The sequence below is a fragment of the Xenopus tropicalis genome, chromosome 1, assembly GCF_000004195.4.
Source record: "Xenopus tropicalis strain Nigerian chromosome 1, UCB_Xtro_10.0, whole genome shotgun sequence".
Lineage (NCBI taxonomy): Eukaryota > Metazoa > Chordata > Amphibia > Anura > Pipidae > Xenopus > Xenopus tropicalis.
The window spans coordinates 161,832,207-161,853,335 of NC_030677.2; the positions used below are offsets into that span (position 1 = coordinate 161,832,207).

Sequence of the window (21,129 nt, forward strand, 5' to 3'; positions counted from 1 at the left end):
TTACACATTTTATTCAGTTCTTTCTTTTTTGTGTACCATGCCACTGACTACAAAGATTGTGCTACTGTGTCTCTGCCTGTCATTTCTGTGCTACATTTTCTGCGGGCTCAAAGCATTTCAGTGGGCTGCATCGCCTACCTACAATAAATCTGTGACACCAATTCACTAATTGACGTCACATGCCGGTGGTGTGGGATGCTGATAAAATGATTTCAACAGCAAGGAAGAAGTTGCTATAAAAAAATAAGCAAAGCAGGTCACAAATATAAAGGAGACCCTTCACTGTTTTAATAGCTGGCCCCCACAGAAGTGCACACAAATGTCTTATTGTGTATTTATCAAGGAATCACTTTTATAGATGTAACACTTGTTTGGCTAGGATATGGCAAATCCAGGCTAGTAGTGTGCTGTAGAGCATGTGTTACATGCGACCTTAATACTTAGGAGTGGGCCTCCGCTAAGTGGGAGATAGATAAATGGAGCTGAGGGTGTTGTTGAACTACAACTATATAAAGCTGTGTAGTGCAGGTATAATAATGGATGCCAGAAAGGTTCTTGCTGATGAACTAGTAACTTGTTTATTGTCCCAACACTTATGGAATAGTGCAATCAGGGTATTATACTCACAGACACAGCAGATTGATACAGAATGTCACAGAGGTAAATAGCAGGTGTGACCTTTAGGAACAGTATAGCCCAACTTGAAGATGTGTAGAGTGTTAGCTGAGAACCAGAGATGAATACCCTTACTGTAGAGGATAACTCCAGCCGACTATGGTTCAGGGGCAAAGTACTACCTGAATCCTGCGTCTTAACTGGTCCCTTCAGCAAGGCAAACAGAGCCGGGGTAGGCTAAACCCTTAACAACTCCTTTGATGGGGCTAATGGCTGCCCTTTCTAACTAGACTGACTGTGCTCACCACTCCTAGAGGGTGCTATAAAATAGAACTTACTGTGCTGGCTTATGCTCATTCACGGGGCCCTGACCCCGACTTTAGATAGTAGATGATTCTTATTACTGGGGCCTTATGCCTCCAGGCTCAGTGGTCTGATGCCTGAGACAACGGCAGCCAAAGAGGAGGACACTCCTCCTTGCAAGACACTATATAGTCTGAAAGGGGAGTGGTCAACCTGGCTAAACCTATTAAGGATAGCTTAAGAACTGTAACCTGAGTGTAGAGGGCTCTGCCCTATAACAGTACAGATAAGGAAAGATAGCAAAAGGTAGGGATATGAAACCATAGGGCACTTAACCCTATGGGTCCCTACATAGATATGATCAAGTAGTAGACTGAGTGAATGCAGATTTGTGAGTACTTCAGGGCTAAGTGCTGGTGAAACTCAGGGAAAAAAAAGTTAAAGGAGAATGCAAGTCAAAATTTAAAAAGCATACTGCCCAACAGTCCTCCTATTGTTTAGTAAAAACACCACACTTTTGGCTCACCTAATCAAATATTTACTCAGTCACACTTACTTCACATTTTCTAGAACAGGCAGCCATCTATAAAAAGGTATTCTCCGTTCCTTTCCCTCCTTGCTTCATACTGCACATGTGTTTCATTCCCTCCCCCCCCTCCCCTCTGCCAGATCCGTTTCTGATTGGCTGGTGGGCATGTGTAGCTTAGAACAGGAGACAGGATCAAGTTACACACATGCTCAGAGAATAGGAAGGCTGCCACTGGCACCTACAGGAAGGGGAGAGAGATTTCAGTGATGTCACTGTAGGCTTCACACTGCTGTAGGCTGCCAGCACCATATCTCAGAGAAGCAAGCAGGGATCTGGGAATTTAGATATGCAGTAAGTACTTAAAAATAATGCCTTTAGACTTACTTTTAATTTATATTAACCTTTCATTGTCCTTTAAGGACACAGTGCTGATGTTGAATGGTGGAACAGCACACAAATGTTTTCAGGGCCCCTGCCACATTATTCAGTGCATAATTGGATCCCTTGATACATTTGCAAACTGTTTTAGTGAAGAACTCAATGGCATGCATCCCCTTTTTGCTTGAATGTTACTTTCTGAGTAAAATAATGGTTTTCGTATTTGTTCTTTGTTTAAGCTTGAAGAGGAAAGATCAGTATTAAATAATCAACTGCTAGAAATGAAAAAGAGGTGAGTTATTTTCTCTAAATTCCTGAATCTTAATTAGTATTCTAGATGTATGCTAATGTTCTGACAATGAGAGCACATCTGAATTTATGCACTTCTATACAGACTGTGTCGGTTTATTCAACTGCATTTACATTGACCTACCTTATATGTATATATGTATGTAGCAGTAAAATGAACTAGCTACATCCCGACTTGATCAGTATTAACTGGCATTAACACCACCTGATTTTTATATCATACACATGTGAAGAAACATTATTTTGGTGACCTTTAAAGGAGAAGGAAAGGTAAACATCACTGGTGGGGTGGGGGTGTGCAAAATGTTAGGCACCCTTGGTGATTGTAATCACTTAAGTCTTAAATTATACCCCAGGCTGGTGCTTCTGTTAGGAGAAAACCGCACCAGCCCGGGGTAACTGCTAGCCAGCCCTACTCTTCATTCTTCTTTCTCACTCTGTTGCACATGTACCAGCCCCAGAATCCCAAACCTTGACGAGACAAGAAAAAGTTAAGTGATTACAATTACCTTTCCTTCTCCTTTAACTTATAATAAGGTCATGATCCAAAATAGGGGGCCCCATGAACCCCTCTGATATAGTGAAATTACCTTCTATTAGAACCAGTAGTAAGTGGATAGATAGTTCAGGAGTTGCAAATGCTGTCACTTATTGGATTGTTTAGCCCTGCAGTACACTGAAATACTGCATAGATTTGTGAAATCTATGGTTTTTTATTATTTCTTAAGCTAAACTGGGAAACTGAAGCTACTCCATGTTTGTACCTTGTGACGTGTATAATTTGATAATCAGTGCACAGAGAATCCCCCTGCATAATGAGCTCCTGTTTTAGAAACCATGAAAACAGTGTGTGTGGGCAGTTGTTTCATTAAAAAGTAGACATTTAACTTACATGCAAATAAATTTTTGCCTGTAAGAGTTGCTTTTTATATATATCTTCTACTTATTCTGCTTTAAACAGGCCTTACACAGAATGTGTGCATAGATCATTCCTACTTTTATTTTGTATGTAAAAGGAGACCATATGTCTTGCCTTGGGTCATTCTGCTTGGAATTAGTATGTTGAGTTCTTTCATTCTCTTTCATTGAGTGTTTTTCCTATGAGATGACCACTATGGCATCGCCAACTCATATACAAAAATACACAGAGAATATAATAATCCTAGAACAGCAATGTCCATTGCAATGAATGTGTCTCTTGCATGAGCACTAAGCTCAGCCATTTATTATTTTTAATTTTAAGCTTCATTTTAGATAGGTATGTAGATAGTTTCTAGTTACTTTTATGTTTATAATACAAATTGTCTTCAAGCAACTTATTCTCTTGCACAGTTTCCCCTTCTTCTTGTCATTACTTAATGGTTTAGCAAGCATATGGCAAATTTAGCTGTGTTCTAAAGTGCAAGCTGTGGACCATTAGTTTCCCTGACAATGATCTTACCTTGAGTATTTGTGGATTGCTGAATGTCCTGCTCTGTTCCAGCTTGCGCTGCTAATCAATGCTCATCCCATTCCTCTCTCCCTTTCTACTTTTGCTTCCTTTGCTATATCTGTGTGTCTTTAATGGTAAGACTGAAGAAAGTCTATCCGCGTTACAACAAATAGTTTTATTTTTCTATTTATATATATATTTATTTTAGTACAGCATTGTTGTACGTATTTGGCTGCATATGTCCCAGAGTGTCTTGCTTTTGTTTTTGTAAGATTTTTTTTTTTTTTTTAAGCTGCAATTTTTCCCAACCAGAAACACCAAGCAAATTTCTTTCTTGACCTACTGTATTTCACACCTTTTCTCTTTTTTTCTCTAACCTGTGGTCTTTGATATATTTTTAAGCCTGCCCAGTAACACTATAAGGTATCTGCTCAATTATTAAATACACATTTGAGTAAGAAGAGAAGAATCTATAGCCTAACATACTGATGGCAGAGATTTTACAGGGGCCAAGTCCTGATCATGTGCATCAGAACCTATACACTGGCAATGAAAAGGAGAGCTTGTGCTTCTTTTTTTAAAATCTGAAATAAAATTAAATATTAATATGTTTTCTGGGCAGCACAATTACATGTGTATGATACAGAAACTCATATTTTAATTAGCTATATCTCTTGGCTTTATTTACAATACCAGCATGGCCAGTCTGACTGACAAAATCCCTGATGTAAATTATACACATGGTGTGCGACTTCAGTTGTTCCTTACTCTCTTGCAGTAAAAGCTGAAGTGCTGAAATGACTTCCTTGCATTTACTCAGGGTAATAAATTGCTCAGACTTAAACAAAAAAAGTGTGAACAAGTCAATAAATATGTAATTTCATAATGCTGGTTATTGCTAGATTCTCCACTTGCTACTCTTTCTTTTGTATACTAGATCCATGAATGTGCTGAAACAAATTTTTCTTTACGTTGCTTCAGTCAGTATAGCATTGTGTTGTACATGTTGGAAAGGACTCCCAGTCAGTTTTCCCTCACGCTGATATAACAGCAACTGATAGAGGCCGATTCATGTCCAGATACTTTAAGGCAGACTTGCTGCCCACCAGTTTTTGAGTCTTTGAGTAAAGTGAATGGTATAGTATTGAAGAGAGTAATTACAGGGCTGTCCAGCTGGAGGCCTGCTTGCCAGATTTGGCCCTCTGGGGTTTTTAAGCCTATTGAAGATCTTCACTGTCCTTTTTGGATGACAGCATCATTTTAGCATTATCTCGTCCCCTAACATGTTGTGTAGTGAATACGTGGCCCACTGTTGGAAAACACCGCTATAATATATAGAATTAGCATCAGAAAATGTTTTTAGAAACATATCCTACTTAAAGGGCTGGTTCACCTTTAGTTTAACTTTTAGTATGATGTAAATACAATTTTTAATTGGTCTTCCACTCTTTGGTTTTTGAGGTTTTTCAGTTATTTAGCTTTTCGGCACCTCTCCAGTTTGTATTACAGCAGCTATCTGGTTGCTAGGACCTTATGTACCCTAGCATCTAGGTTGTGCTTTAAATGAGAGACTGGAAAATGAATAGGCAAAGGGCAAAGGACTCAGAATAAAATGTAGCAATAACAATAAAATTGTAGCTTCACAAAGCAGTAGTTTTAGTCTACCAGGGCTAGTGACCCCCATGTTGTTCTGAATGTCATTATAATAGATTCCTCATTTATTTTTGTAAGATGATGATATTGCTTTTTTGTTTTTTATAGCCCTGCTATTTGCTCAGATTTAGGCTCCTGTTCAGCTACATATGTAGTCTGTTTGCGGAAAATGATGCAAAACCTTTATTTCATGCGCACAGACCTGCCAATCTCTGCAGAATGAAGATTCTGTCAATTCTGTTGAGTTTGTGCTATTTATAAACACACTGGTTACTATTATTAATAGTTATTTGACACCATATTGTTCACAATAGAGAAAGACCAGGAAACTGGTAGAGAGGAACCTCTGATCCTTCCATCATCATAACCAATGCTTTGCATGATAATTGTGTAGTGGAGCTATGCATGCCCTTCTGTGTTGCTTGTTGAATTATGTTTAGAGTCTCGAATCTATATTTGAACAATTTTCTTCCAAAGAAAGGGTACAGGTTGGTTATCCTGGGGCATCTTAGGACTACTGAGCAACGCTTTCCTGCATTTAACCTTAAAAGGACATCATCAGCTACAACAAAAGTTTGCCACTGAATATCTATTAATGTTCTTTAAGGGTGAGCTAGAAACCAATAAGAAATGCAGACAGAATTGGTGTCTTTACTCACAGAACTTACAGCAACAACCTAGCAGTGCAGCAGCCAGCCAACAGAAAGCTCTTAAAGCAGAACTAAACCCTAAAAAGAAATATGGCTAGAAATGCCATATTTTATATATTGAACTTACTGCCATATTAAGTTCTCTATAACAGTAATGGTCCAGGCCTTTAAGTTGTCACAGGAGGTTCCCATCTTGGATTTTGTTAAAAGTGTCAGTGACACTGACATGCTCAGTGTGTTCTGGCAGCTGTTGAAATGCAAAGCTTAGGGGTTGTCATAATGATCAAGCTCAAAATCAGGTCATATAAGCTAATGCTATAGGGCTAATTATTAATCTGTTGCTATGGTGTTATTCTTTCTAGCAACTAGGCAGTGGTTTGAATAAGAGACTGGAGTAAGTATAGTAGAGGCACTGAATAGGTTGATAAGTAATAAAAAAGGGCATTCTGTAACATACTATAAATTAAAGGGGTTGTTCACCTTTGAGTTAGCTTTTAGTATGATTTAGAGAGTGATATTATGTAACAGTTTGCAGTTGGTCTTCATTTTTTATTATTGGTAAGTTTTACTTTTTATTCCACAACTCTTCAGTTTGGAATTTCAGCAGTTATCATGTTTCTAATGTCCAACTTACCTTAGTAACCAGGAAGTGGTTTGCAATATATAAGTGACTGATATATGAATAGTAGAGGAGGTAGAAAGCTATGTAATACAAAGTAACAATAAAAATGCAGAGGCACTGGCCCCAGCAGCCAAAAAAAATATTGTTTTGTGAGGCACAGAGCAAGTTTTTGGCTGCTGGGGGTCAGAGACCCACATTTGAAAGCTGAAAAGAGGCAGAAGAAAGCAAATAATTCAAAAACTATGAAAGATAAAAAAAAAAATGAAGACCAATCAAAACATACGGTAACTTAGAATTGGCCATTCTATTTCATATTAAAAGTTAACTTAAAGGTGAACCACCTCTTTAAATTATGATGCTTCAAAAGCAGGTCGTGAGCCACAGTCAAATGTAAAAGGACTTGGAGAGCAACACAAGCATCATAAAAGTTCATGGAGGAGCCAAATAAGGGCTAAGATTGGCTATTAGGCAGCCTCTATGCACACTATCAGCTTACAGGGGGCTTTATTTGGTAGTAAATCTTGTTTTTATTCAACCAAAACTTGCCCCCAAGTCAGAGATTTAAAAATAACTACCTGGTTTGGGGGCACTGAGAGCAACAGCCAAAGGGGTTGGTGAGTAACATGTTGCCCCTGAGCCACTGGTTGGGGATCACTGTTCTAAAGTAAACATATTGCCAGTATTTTACGCTGAGTTGGCCACAAGATGTCTTTAGTCCTGTGTTACACAAGGGGCCTGCATCAGGCTACTTATGCTGGTAAAAATAAATTATTTCTCTTTCTGTGGGGCAGTCTCTCTTCTATGATTGCCCCATAGAATACTGAAGCATCATCTCTTTCACTTCGATTTAGGAAGCAAAAGTTAGATTTGACAGATAAACCCTCATTTTCAGTATATTTTGTGTTGATCTCAAAGCCACTCAGTTTGGACAAAGCTTGTTCTTTCAGTGTGTTTAGATAAACTAATGATCATTACTGCACAGTGGCTGTTGTACATGGTACACTATTTCCAACCTAATCCCCTTCAATTGGCCTTATATCATGGGTACTAGCTGTGCCAAACATGGGCCTTCTGGTGCAGTTTGGCAGCTTCCCCGGTTGCCACCCCATTCTGTTTCCGGGAGACAAATATGCTATGCAATCAATGGGGCTATGAGACAGACAGCAGTCATTGGCCACCTACATGTCCAGACTGGAATTCAAAATAGACCCAATAGTTTGTCTATGGCATCTTACAGCCCCTCTGGAATTTTCCACAGTCTACAGATTGCCAGTCTGGGCCTGGCCACACACACGAAAGCGGTCATATTTTACATAATTACCACCATTAAGGTTTAGAAGATCTGTTGGGGAATAGTTTGGAAAAATGAATCGAAAAAAAAACAATTTATGAATAGTTTTAGATCTTTGACAGACCAAAAATCTGTGAGATTTCTAAACTCTGTTAAAGGGGTTGTTTACCTTAAAATGAACTTTTAGCATGACGTGGACACTGATGCAATTGGTCTTCAATTTTTTATTTTTGTGGTTTTTCAGTTACTTAGCTTTTTGTTTATCAGTTTCAGTTTGGAATTTAAGCAGCTATCTGGTTGCTAGGGTCTCTTTTACCTTACCAACCTGGCAGTTTAAATGAGAGATTGAAATATGAATAGGAGAGGGACTGAATAGAAAGATGAGGAATAAAAAGTAACAATAATAATAAAATTATAAGATCACAAAGCAATAGTTTTGGCTGCTGGGGCCAGTGACCTCCATTTAAAAGCTGGAAAGTTGTAGAAATGGAAGGAAAATAATTCAAAACCTATAAAAAAATAAGTAATGAAGACCAACTGCAGAGTTGCTCATAATAGAACACTCTATAACAGCAATCCCCAACCAGTGCCTCGTGAGCAGCAAGTTGCTCCCCAACCCCTTGGATGTTGCTCTCAGTGCCCCCAAACCAGGGAGTTATTTTTGAATTCCTGACTTGGGGGCAAGTTTTGGTTGAATAAAAACAAGATTTACTACCAAATAAAGCCCCTGTAAGCTGATAGTGTGCATAGAGGCTGCCTAATCCTAACCCTCATTTGGCACTTCCATGAACTTTTATGATGCTTGTGTTGCTCTCCAAGTCTTTTTACATTTGACTGTGGCTCACGAGTAAGAAAGGTTGGGGATCCCTGCTCTATAAGATACTAAAAGTAAATTTAAAGGTGACCACCCCCTTAAAAAATTTTCCCTTATTTATTTTAATTAATTTTTTTCAGGCATTTGCTGTTATTTCTGGCAATTTTTTCTCAAAAGTCTGACTGGTTTTTAATGCAAGGTTTAAATTTTTTTTTTTTTTACTGAAAATTTAAATGTAAAAATAACTTAGACCTGTGAGGAAAGCTCTTTTAGTTGAAACAGAACAAGAGAAGAAAACATTTACATAACTGATATTTTATGGATGCGGAACTGAAATGTGATGTCTATGTACCCTGAAAGTCTCTAACCTACGACTGGTTAATGAGCTCAGCCTATAGCAATACACATTACAGAAAATGAATGTGCTTTAGGAGAGAGCTGTGAATTACATACAGGGTTTGGGACTAACTTAGTATAGGGTGTGTTGGAAATAGCGGGAGCTGTTCTTGGATAACCAATATGTGCCCACTTATTTTTTATTTATTTATTTTATATAGATTTCCCAGTTTCTAGTAGCTGTGTTCATTATGTGCTAAGCTTGTGCCATAGTACATAGGGCTAGCCACCCTGGCTGATTCAGGAAGCTGTGAGCTATACACACCTATAGAGCGTCAGGTTGGCTAACCCTGTAGGTAACCCTGTAGGTACAACTATACTTTTAGCAGTTGTTTTTTTAGTGTACAAAGAATTTGACCTTGTGGCGCTTTTGTTACTGCAACATTCTCCAGTTATTACCTTTTTTCTTTGGTTTCTGACATTGTTTTTTTGCAGAGAATCTTTAAGAAAGAAAGAGTTTAACGAAGAGAAGGCTTCGCTACAGAAATCTCTCAGCGCTACAAGTGCCTCGATCACTGAAAAGGACAAAGAGCTTGAAAGACTGAGAAATGAGGTATGCAGGAATTATATAACAGTGTTGTCTCATACATCTGCTGAGGGGTGGATGTAGCTCAATATAGGCTTTCAGGTAAGCCATTAGAATTATTGGCGCTGGGAACATTTTACCATTGTCCGTTAAATTAGGATGCAACGAACCAGTGTTTATTGCTGTCCAGTCTCATCCAAAAATTATTATAGCTAAAATGGTATAAAAGAAATATGCCTATTGCAAAAGATTGCAATTATAAGCATTTTGTTATCCTGTCTTACATCATTGTCCATTGCAGGTTGCAGAACTACGGGAAAAGAACGAGTCTGCACGATCTCTGCAATCTGCAGTGAGATCCTTGGAATCTGAAAAAATAAATCTGGAGAAAAGGGTGAAAAACTTGGAAAAGGAACTTAATGACAACAAGAGGCAGTTGAACAATGTCTCAAACTCATCAGGTGAAAAAACACTTGTACTGTGAAAGTTTGTAGCATACAGCAGATACAGAAGCCAACATATGTGCACACATCCTCAATTGTGAATATATTATGAGTGTAAGCTATGCCAAACCCCTTCTTTAAGCAATGAGTGATTATTTTGCTCTCATGCTTCTCATTATAAGTATAATAATAATAATTATTTTCCCTAATATATCCTGGGCTTTGGCAGATATTCTATGCATTTTGTACTTTTGGCTAATGGAGATCTCCTGAAGCCTCTGGTGGTATGTTCCTTGTTCTTATGTACACTTCTCTCTGCTTCCTAATGCTGAGTAGGGACTGATTCTGTACACTCAATAGGGTTGTTTCCTCAGACACATAAAGGCTTTATACACACTGGTAAAACATATATTACAATTTTTTGTTGTATAATAGTTGATATATATTATTTTATATATATTAGTCTTGTGTTCTTGTGTGTCTTTCTTATATTAACAGATTATATAAATATGTTTTTTTAGGTGATTCGTCTTTCAGCAGCCAGTTCCAAGAAGAGAAAACATCCTTGGAAAGCCAGGTACTGTAAGAACTAAAGCCTGCATAGTGGGTATTACTTGTGCTTAGTTATTAGATACAATGCATTAAACTTGTCACAGCCATTTACTTACATAATCTGCAGCAGTCTGTGTGGAGACTAGCTGGGATAAACTCATATAGAAATGCTCAGCCTCTCATTACATAAGTACCACAGTCCTGGGGTTCTGACTGTATTTTCTGGGTGAGGCTGGACTTGTGCCCTCCCTTTTATTGGAGCCCTAAGCTCTAATATTACCAGTATATAGTGATGTGCGAATCTGTCCCATTTCACTTTACCAAAAATTTGCAAAACTATTGGCAAAACGGCAAAAAAAAGTGAAATAAAAGAAGATTGGAATCTCCCAGGAACTTGTTGCATCGGTCATTATGACTGATTTGTTTTTGGTCTCATGAATTTAAAAGTAGGTTTATTAATAGACTTGTTTGACTTACACTTCTTTCTGACATGAAGAATCCTGGTTTAGGCAGCCTTGGAATCATTTTTTATTGCAGTTTTAAGATACAAAACAATTTCTTCCTTTTAACTGTATCTTTGTTTTTCAATGTTGCTAGATTGATTTCCTCAACTCAGTAATAATAGACCTTCAAAGGAAAAATGATGAGTTAAAGCTGAAGATTGAAAAGATGATTGAAGCGTCACTTAACGGCAACAATGAAGAGGAAATGGATAATCGTGACAGGTAAGTGGTCTGAGCAATCGTTTATCAGGAATATTGTTTTTGATATTTTATGGTATCTGTCTGACACCAAGTATTATGCTATAATGAATGTGATTGTTTTTAGAAATCACCCCCAGCCTCCCTCTTTCCTACCCAGAGTATGTGTGCGGCCGGGGAGCAGGAGGATACAAAAGGGTGGGTGGATGGAGGGTCAGGTAGGGGATGTGTGTGACGGGCGTCTATGAAAATTTTGGGGTGGGGAGGGCAGCACACTATTATTATGCCACTGGACAGTGGTGTTGTGTAGAGGAGATGCAGAACTGCATTTTAAATATGCAGAATAGATTAGAGGCTGTATTTATACAAATGTTCAAATAAGGGTCTGGCATCTGATCAGGTCTTTGTATGTCTCATATAAAGAGAATCTTTTTGAAAAAAGAAAGCAGTCCTAACTGAAGAAATTGCTTTTTCTTTTCAGCTTAAATGGCACACAGAGCAAAAAGAAAGTGCCCCCTCGACTTTTCTGTGACATCTGTGATTGTTTTGATCTACATGACACAGAGGACTGTCCCACACAGACTCAGCTTCCAGACTCTCCTCCTCACTCCAACTTCCATGGGAGCAGAAAAGAGGAGCGTCCCTATTGTGACATATGTGAGGTTTTCGGACACTGGACAAATAGCTGCAATGACGATGAGACCTTTTAAAGGGGGGGGGGGGGGGGGGGTAAAATAACCTTGCATAAGGATTTATAGACCTCACCAGCGTTTGTGTGCACAGGCTTCAACAAAACTGGCTACTTATAGGGAAGAAACGTCCCATTTATAACAAGCATTTTATTTCCCTGAATTGGCTGTAACTGAACTGTATTTGCAAGGAAAAGCATTTACTCCGCCTGCATATGTTTTATCCATTAATTCAGTATACCACTTAAGGGCTTGCTAAGTTATTAGCGCTAACTGTAAGAAACCTCATTTGTTTTTTTGATTCAACAAATATTACATGCATAATAATCTTTTATGTTTTATATTTGCACTATTTAAAGATGAACATTATAATGCCTTTGACTTTTGACACTGGATGTAATCAAAAGGACATATCACTTATTTTGTTTTTTTTATTTCTGTCTTTTTCCATTTACACTCAGACTAAGTTTTTCCATTGATTTAATGCTCATGATAGGGACTTACATGAAATGCCACATAAGGTGTGTGAAAATGACTACGGTACTTAGAAAACTGTATATGCTGTGTGCTAGAAGCTTCAAAGCACCAAACTCTGTTTTGTTTAGCTAGACCTGAGTTAAAACTGCAGAGAAATATACACAATTGGGTGTTACAGAATACTTGGTAATTATCCCTGTGTGTTATGTGCAGCATATGCAGTAAAGGTAGAAATGCCTTTATTTAATGTTTTGGGTTTGCAAGCCCAGAAAAATAACCGTCTCTCTTAGGGATACATCCTATAAATGTCATCCACTATTTTCCCTAGCAGTTATTCTTTGTACTGCGTCATAGATCATGGGTGAATGTTAACATATCATTACATTAATCAACAGTTTGTCCAATACCTGGAGATCAGTACCCAGTACTGTATGTATGCATAGTAATGCTATACTATATCCAGTTATCCTTCCAGTATTAACCAGTCAGTTAATATAACCTTCTGAGCTTGTGATCCACTGAGACACATTACCTGTTGCTGGGATCTAAAAAGTATGGCATCCTGCCTGTATGCTCTCTTGCTGACTTTGTTTGGATGGCCTTAGCTGAAAGAGGCTACTAAACACCAATCAGCAGGTATCAGCGCTGGATTTTATTTCCTTTCTTGTATAACAGAATCTGATAAAAGGGTGTTTTGTCTAAGGATATGGTTTCATACCAAATATGCATTTGTTAAACTGTTAAACTAAGGCCTTTCTGTCAGTGGTGTCTTGTTGTTACGACCATGTGCTTGGTCAGCAGCACATAGACTTTCTTTTTTTTATTTTCCTCCAGTTCTAATTATCTAACAGGGTATAGCAGTTTGCTTCTCTAGTCATTTGGAAACCACAAATATGTGGTTGTTTAGTGCCTCAGATGCAAGTCTGTCTCATTGTTTAAAGAACAAAAGAAAGAAAGCATCCTACACCTATGATTTGGGAACTGGAGTTTATAGCCTTCAGATTGTCTGTATTTACTACTTTGTGTATTATTTTGTCCTTTTGAATTTACCTCTGCCCTGACCACCTTTGTAACAAGAAATCGATATTTATTAATATTGCTGGTGTATGGAACACCTTTTGCTATTACTGTACAAAATCTGTTTATAGAGTGATTGATAGGTTAATATAAATTAGCTAAATAATCCAGTTGGAATATGTATATGAATTGCTGGTTCCATAATGTATAGTAGGTGTAAGAATGAATGAATGTAAATATGCATATTCTCCCGAAATGAAGTTTAAATAAAAAAAAATTAAAGATTGATTCATAACACAAGAATCTTTCTGTCAGCATACTGTATTGATTTCCAGTACATATTTATTGTTTATGTAATATGTATGTTCTTAAGTGGATTTTCTTATATTGAGAATTCTGTACCTGGCTTTCCATGGATGAATTTGTAATTGGCTATAAGAAAAAGCTGTATTAACTTAATAAATAAATTTGCTGATATATTTTCTCTCTGCATCTCACTATTTAATGGTATGCTGCGGTGCTTCGCTTGTTATAGTCCCTTTAACACTGCATCTTTTGTATCTCTGTACATTAAATAGCCCCCATTTCCTAGAAGTGTATTATATTCCACAGGGCCCTAAGATAGCATTTAGTTGTTAGAAGCTGCAATATAATACACTATTTTCCAAGTAAATAAATTTGGTCTCTAGATGCAATATCCAAGGGAGTCTTTCTATTCTCGTGGTTCTGTTTAAAAGAGGCACTCCATTCTCCACAACTAACGTATGGTTTTGTTTAAAATATTAAGTGTAATTACTGTAATACACAGTGATACGTAATAGTGTAACTATCAGCAGGGGGTAGAAATCACAGGTGATGAAAGTCAACACACACGGCAAGTTGCACGCATTCCACTGCATCAGCCTTTAGAAGAAACGGTGTGAGCACTGCACTGGCGTCTCTTTACATTCATTTCTTAATGCTTGGCTTTCTGTGAATGCGCAGTAGATTAAAGCTCAATGGCTACACTCTACTGTGTATGCACAAACAGGAATTTGTGCAGAAGATGCCTGGGATGCCGGTAGAAAGGTAAGTAATATGGCGGCGCGGCACAGGCTGGTGTGGTTCTCTCCTAACATGAACCTGGGGATAAAACTTCTATGCAATCTGTTTCACTGGGGGGGGGAGGGCGTGCCTAACATTTTGGTACCCTCCAGTCAAACAGAGTTTACAAGATATATATATATATATTTGTGTAACAGCTTTACAAGAGCTACTTGATAGCAATAAATGTTCACAGACAACAGGTCACGAAGTCTAAGGGCTCTGGCACACGGGGAAGATTAGTCGCCCGCGATTAACTCGCGAGTCTTTTTCGGCGATTTGCGCGAAATCGCGCCGCCGCGTCTGCCATCCCGCCGGCGACTTACATGTTCGCCGGTGGGATGGCAGGGCTAGGCAACTCGGGGAGATTAGTCGCCCGCGAACAGGGAGTTAATCGCGGGCGACTAATCTTCCCCGTGTGCCAGAGCCCTAACTGTACCAGACAGTTGAGCTTAATCTGCCATACTGTTATCTATAACTCATATAGGGGCTGATGCATTTATCAGCAATTACCAGCCCATATATTTAATAATCAGTCTCTGCCCCCTTAAAACTTGAATGTCCTTTCCTACCACAGGCACACTGCTTTGCACAAAACCCTCATTCTGGGAAAAGGAATGAAAGTGTTTTTCTTCATACTAATGATTGCTGTTAAAACTACATACGATGCAAAACGCACAATTTGACTGTTAACAAAAAAAATGCCTTTAAGGAATAACATGTTTGCTATTCTCCGAAACCAAAATGCAAAATACTAGAACCCTTTTGCACCTGCCAGTTTTCCTTTCATATTTGCATTGACTCCAATGTGCAAGTACCATGCCAAATAACCTGTCTATATTATTAGCATTAAATAATTATTATATAGCAATGCCCCTAGGCCATACGGATGCTTTGGTGTACTGCTGGCATACAGCCACTGTTAAAGGGTTAAGATGTACTTTCTTATTTCTGCCAAGACAGATGCCATTATACCTGAGTGTTTGTTGGAAAGACGACAACCATTTTGCTAGTGATTTGCACAAACAAAAATGTAAAAAGGTCTTAATGAAAAGTATTACTATACCTTAACAGCCTCAGAATATCCGGCATCCACAGAGATCATTTACATGAGATGCATCTAAATAGCAAAGTGTGGGTTTCATAAAGTACTGAAGCCTGAGCCGAGCCAAGTTTTGGCAATCATGCTTAAAGGACAAGTCAAACCATAAATATTTTGCTTAATAAATTAATAAAATAAATTCTAAGCAACTTTGCAATATACATACGTTTTTTAGTTGTTTGTATATATAACTGCTATTAAAGGCAGTGTTTGTCCTTTCTATTCCCTGCCGTGGGGGCTCTGGCATTTGAACAATGTAACACAAGGCAGCAGACGGACAGCCCTGACTTGCTGGAGGAGCCTGGCACTTGCAACATTGTTTAAAAGGAGTTCAGCAAATGCTGCTCTCTATAGCAATTACATTTACAAATAGGACCAAACATATTAAAAACAGATTACAAATCACAAACTATTACCACAAGGTTTGAACTTGGAACTTTCACTCCAAAGTAATATAAATACAATAAAAGCACAATAAAGCAGCAGTTAAAGTATGTTTTACATAGCAACATAGTAACATAGTAAGTTGGGTTGAAAAAAGACATACGTCCATCAAGTTCAACCATAATGCCTATATATAACCTGCCTAACTACAAGTTGATCCAGAGGAAGGCAAAAAACCCCCATCTGAAGCCTCTCTAATTTGCCACAGAGGGGAAAAAAATTCCTTCCTGACTCCAAGATGGCAATCGGACCAGTCCCTGGATCAACTAGTACTAAGAGCTATCTCCCATAACCCTGTATTCCCTCACTTGCTAAGAATCCATCCAGCCCCTTAAAGCTATATAACGTATCAGCCAGCACGACTGATTCGGGGAGGGAATTCCAGAACTTCACAGCTCTCACAGTAAAAAATCCTTTCCGAATATTTAAACGGAACCTCCCTTCTTCTAAACGGAGTGGGTGCCCTCGTGTCCGTTGGAGGGACCTACTGGTAAATAAAACATTAGAAAGGTTATTATATGATCCCCTTTATATATTTATACATAGTTATCATGTCACCTCTTAAGCGCCTCTTCTCCAGTGTAAACAAACCCAACCTGGCCAGTCTTTCCCCATAACTGAGACTTTCCATACCCTTTACCAGCTTAGTTGCCCTTCTCTGGACCCTCTCTAACTCAATAATGTCCCGTTTGAGCACTGGAGACCAAAACTGAACAGCATATTCTAGATGGGGCCTTACCAGCGCTCTGTAAAGGGGAAGAATAACCCCCTCCTCCCGTGAATCTATACCCCTTTTAATACAGCTCAAAACCTTGTTTGCCCTTGCAGCTGCTGCCTGGCATTGCTTGCTACAGCCAAGTTTATTATCTACAAGGACTCCAAGGTCCTTCTCCATTATGGATTTGCCTAGTGCAGTCCCTTTAAGGGTATACGGGGCTTGCATATTTTTACATCCCAGGTGCATGACCTTACATTTATCCACATTAAATCTCATCTGCCACTTAGCTGCCCAGATTGCCAGTTGGTCAAGATCCTGCTGCAGGGATGTCACATCCTGGATAGAATTGACTGGTCTGCAGAGTTTTGTGTCATTTGCAAACACTGATACATTACTCATAATACCCTCCCCCAAGTCATTTATGAACAAATTAAACAAAAGTGGACCCAGTACAGAACCCTGAGGGACCCCACTGAGGACCTTACTCCAAGTAGAGAATGTGCCATTAACAACCACCCTCTGTACCCGATCCTGTAGCCAGTTTTCTATCCATGTGCAAACGACTTCACTAAGACCAATAGACCTTAGCTTAGAAAGCAGTCGTTTGTGGGGAACGGTATCAAATGCTTTGGCAAAATCCAAATAGATTATATCTACTGCATCCCCACTGTCCAGCTTCTTACTTACCTCATCATAAAAAGCAATTAAATTGGTCTGACATGACCTGTCCTTCATAAAGCCATGCTGATTACTGCTCATAATGGCATTCTCCACTACATAATTTTGAATGTGATCCCTTAACAAGCCTTCAAATAACTTGCCCACCACGGATGTCAAACTTACAGGCCTATAATTGCCAGGCTGAGATCTTACTCCCTTTTTAAATATGGGAATGACATTCGCCTTCTTCCAATCCCTAGGTACCATACCTGATGAAAGAGAGTCTGAGAATATCAGAAACAAGGGCCACTGCAATTCTGCCCCTAGCTCTCTCAGTACCCGAGGGTGTATTCCATCTGGCCCAGGTGCCTTGTTTACATTTATTGTGTGTAACCCTTTAAGCACCATATCCTGTGCCAACCACTGTGTAGTTGGAGCTGAGGCAACAGTGAAGCTATTGGGTGGGACTTGGCCCTCTGGCTCCTCTACTGTATACACAGAAGAAAAGAACTGGTTAAGCACATCTGCCTTTTCTGTATCCGCTGTAACCATATTGTTATTATAACTCAATGGGGCCACACTCTCAACCTGCATCTTTTTACTATTAATATACTTAAAAAACTTTTTGGGGTTAGTCTTGGCCTCGGCCGCGATGCGCTCCTCATTTTCTATCTTTGCCTTCCGGATTGCTGTTTTACAACACTTGTTATAGTGTTTATAATCATTAAACGCATCTACTGTACTGTACTGTTTTCTTTTACCAGGCAAAAAAAATATTATTTGGGTTGACAAATAATGTAATATGCTGAATACAGAAAGCAGCTCCACATTGTTGGAGCCTGTGCTTAAAGGGTTTTTCTTGTTAATCCTAAACAAGGAATTTTCTTGAACAGGATAATTTTACCTGCCTGATGACAAGGACAAAAGCCTTGCTGGCTTATTATAATGCAGTTATAACAGTGCAGGAGATACAATGTTGCCAGCCATTAACCGTACAGCCTCATTAAAGACTAAAGCTAAAAATATAAGGCTTAAGCCACTGATTATTATCTCAATAAGGTAACAAAACATGCATAATGACACAAAAAGACCTGGAGGAATATTAATTTGTGTTACACTGATTCAACTAATTCTGTAAGGAACTTGAATTGTTTCCTACTGAAACAGAAAAGGGCTCATGGAATTGTCAAGAATGTCATTATATGATGTGTGGGACCCATGTTGGCAATGCTAGGCGTGGCTTAAATAGCCAGTTCCATTAATTCAACGAGATATTCACATTCTTCTGGTGATAATTTCATGCAGTGCTTTCTAGCTTTATATGTACTGATTAACCACAAAAAAACACTTTTAATTCCATTGTCCGTCTAATGTCTGCACACAAGCTATTAATATCTTATGCATATTCAACTGGCATCTGCCCAAAAATGCAAAATGACTCCATCAAGAGCTAAGTGGTTTACCACAACATGCAACAAAAATATTCAGCCAACTAGGCGGGCGTAACATTTGCATTTAATGGTTTATACATTTATACAATTCTCTAAACTGAATTCTAGCTAAAAAACAACCTACTGCCCCTTGAGCAGGTGTCTGTCTGTCTGTCTGCAGAAGAAGCAAATAACCTGTTCTCTGCTTCAGAATGAGTAACAGCTGCTGTGTGTTTGAGGCACCCATCCTTGACCAGGTTCTGCCTCCAGTACTTCTCTTTGAGTTTGTGTTGGGACTGGTTGGCAACTCGATTGGATTATGGATGATCTGCCGCCAAGTGAAGTCCTGGAAGCCCTACTCTGTATATCTGTTCAGCCTGACACTGGCAGACTTTCTTGTACTTTTTTCTGTGTTGTTCCGTGCAGATTATTACATGAGAAAGAAAGACTGGATATATGGTGACATGCCTTGCAGAATATGTCTCTTCACAATATCTGCTTGCAGATCAGCTGGCATCATCTTTCTAACCATTATTGCCATTGATCGCTACTGCAAAATACTTTTCCCTTTCCACAGAGTGAACAGCATCACAGTCAAGGAGGCTGGCATTTTCTGCTTCTTGATGTGGCTTGGAATCTTAGTATTGTACTCATACATTTTAACAGGTTCACATTCAGTGAAGATGGACAACTCCACCCAGTGTGAAAGTTTCCAGATCTGTCCCAAAAACTTTTCCCTGGCTGACTTACATGATGGCTTGTACATTCTAATGTCTATTGGCTCTCTAGTCATTATGTCATATAGCACGGTGTGCATTGCTCAGCATTTGAAGAACAACACAATAGATAAAGATGGCAAGATCCGTAGAGCTGTGAGATGTGTGCTTTCCATCACACTAGTATATACAGTGTGTTACTTGCCAAGCACTCTGGTCAGAATCTCTGTCTGGATGCTGAAGTTACAGAAACATGGAGACTGCGCAGCATACACAGATGCTAGCCTTGCATTTTATGCCACTATATGCTTTACCTACTTTTATAGCATGCTGAATCCCATTGTATATTACTTCTCTAGCACCTCTCCGAGCCACTTTAATCAAACACTTCTAGCAAAGATCTGCTGCAGAAAATGTAGTTATTGTTGCGAGAACTAGAAGTTTTTTTAATGGGGAAAATGTAATTCTAAGAAATGTCCAATATACATTGAAATTTTCTGTGCTTTTAGAAGTATTTGTAAATGTAATTGCTATAGAAAGCCGTATCTTGGTGGCTGTTTAGAATCTCCTTGTCCTTCTGGTTCTGACTCCTGAAACATGGAGGAATACTAATTTGTGTTACACTGCTCAGAATTATATTTTCTTTCATTATGCAAAAGCTAGTTCCTGAGTGGAAAGTCCAACTGAAAAAGATTTGTGACATGTTTTTTTAAACACTGGGAAGAAGTCATATTGTATCTTTAATAATGACTTCATAAAATGGTTGATTTTGCTTTGTTTCAGTATTATATTTGATTTGCTGGTCTCTGCTAAACTGATTTGTTAAACAGATACATTACTAGCGGGGGAAAGAGCTAAGGGGGTTTGATTGCCCAAAGACCTAATGCAATCCAATTTGCACAATCAATTCAGCCTTTTACCATAGAAGAAATCTTTAGCTTAAATAGCCCATTGTACAATGCTATATCCCAGGACGAGGGACATGGTTACTAAAAGAGGAGGTAGGATGAAGGGGGTTGTTATTAGGGAAATTATTGTTTTCAAAGAAAGGATCCCAAAACATTAATTTTGCACAAAGGGCCTTCTAGGTACTGTACAGATTCATTAACCAATTAGCACAAAATGAAATAACACCATAAAATATATAGCAAATGCTTTGCCTTTATATGTACAGCTTAACTACTTTGTAGCCATATGGTCAAACATGCTAATCTGAATAAGCCAAGCAGTACAGATGTTCCTTAAAGGATGTTACCTCATCAAATTATTGGTAAATCATGGACCAATGACGGCAAATGCTATGAAAAGTGTGCAATACACAAAATACACTTAAATGCACAGAAAAACCATTACGAATATTACTATTACAGGTATGGGACCCGTTATCCAGAATGCTTGGGACCTGGGGGTTTCCGGATAAGGGGTCTTTCCGTAATTTGAATCTCCTACCTTAAGTCTGCTAAAAAAAAATTTAAACAGTAATTAAACCCAATAAGATTGCTTTGGCTCCAATAAGGATTAATTATATCTTAGTTGGGATCAAGTACAAGGTACTGTTTTATTATTATAGAGAAAAAGG

At 38.6% G+C, this 21,129-nt stretch overlaps 2 protein-coding genes across 16 annotated transcripts in view; both read left to right on the forward strand.

Annotated features, from left to right (window-relative positions):
* The window catches only part of clip1 (CAP-Gly domain containing linker protein 1), an 82,363-nt gene extending 68,482 nt beyond the window's left edge, over positions 1-13,881 (forward strand). For 8 of the 15 annotated variants that reach the window (XM_031900016.1, XM_031900031.1, XM_031900050.1 and 5 more), the window contains 7 exons: positions 2,065-2,117; positions 3,969-3,989; positions 9,428-9,545; positions 9,820-9,979; positions 10,483-10,538; positions 11,111-11,238; positions 11,696-13,881. In XM_031900016.1, the coding sequence (XP_031755876.1) occupies positions 2,065-2,117; positions 3,969-3,989; positions 9,428-9,545; positions 9,820-9,979; positions 10,483-10,538; positions 11,111-11,238; positions 11,696-11,924 (765 nt within the window). In that variant the 3' untranslated portion in view covers positions 11,925-13,881. Of the gene's footprint in view, positions 1-2,064; positions 2,118-3,705; positions 3,990-9,427; positions 9,546-9,819; positions 9,980-10,482; positions 10,539-11,110; positions 11,239-11,695 lie in introns of those variants that run through there. The other 7 variants (XM_031899938.1, XM_031900135.1, XM_012962896.3 and 4 more) reach the window with 2 other exon arrangements.
* Positions 13,882-18,900: 5,019 nt separating this feature from the next.
* Positions 18,901-20,701, forward strand: LOC100492010 (hydroxycarboxylic acid receptor 2-like). Its single transcript, XM_012968999.3, has one exon. It carries the CDS (start codon positions 19,047-19,049, stop codon positions 19,986-19,988), a length of 942 nt encoding a protein of 313 aa, XP_012824453.1. The 5' UTR covers positions 18,901-19,046; the 3' UTR covers positions 19,989-20,701.
* The last annotated feature ends 428 nt before the right edge of the window (positions 20,702-21,129 follow it).

Bases quoted from the DNA above. Each gene is read 5' to 3' on its own strand.
- LOC100492010 (XM_012968999.3), top strand. From the start codon at position 19,047: ATGAGTAACAGCTGCTGTGTGTTTGAGGCACCCATCCTTGACCAGGTT.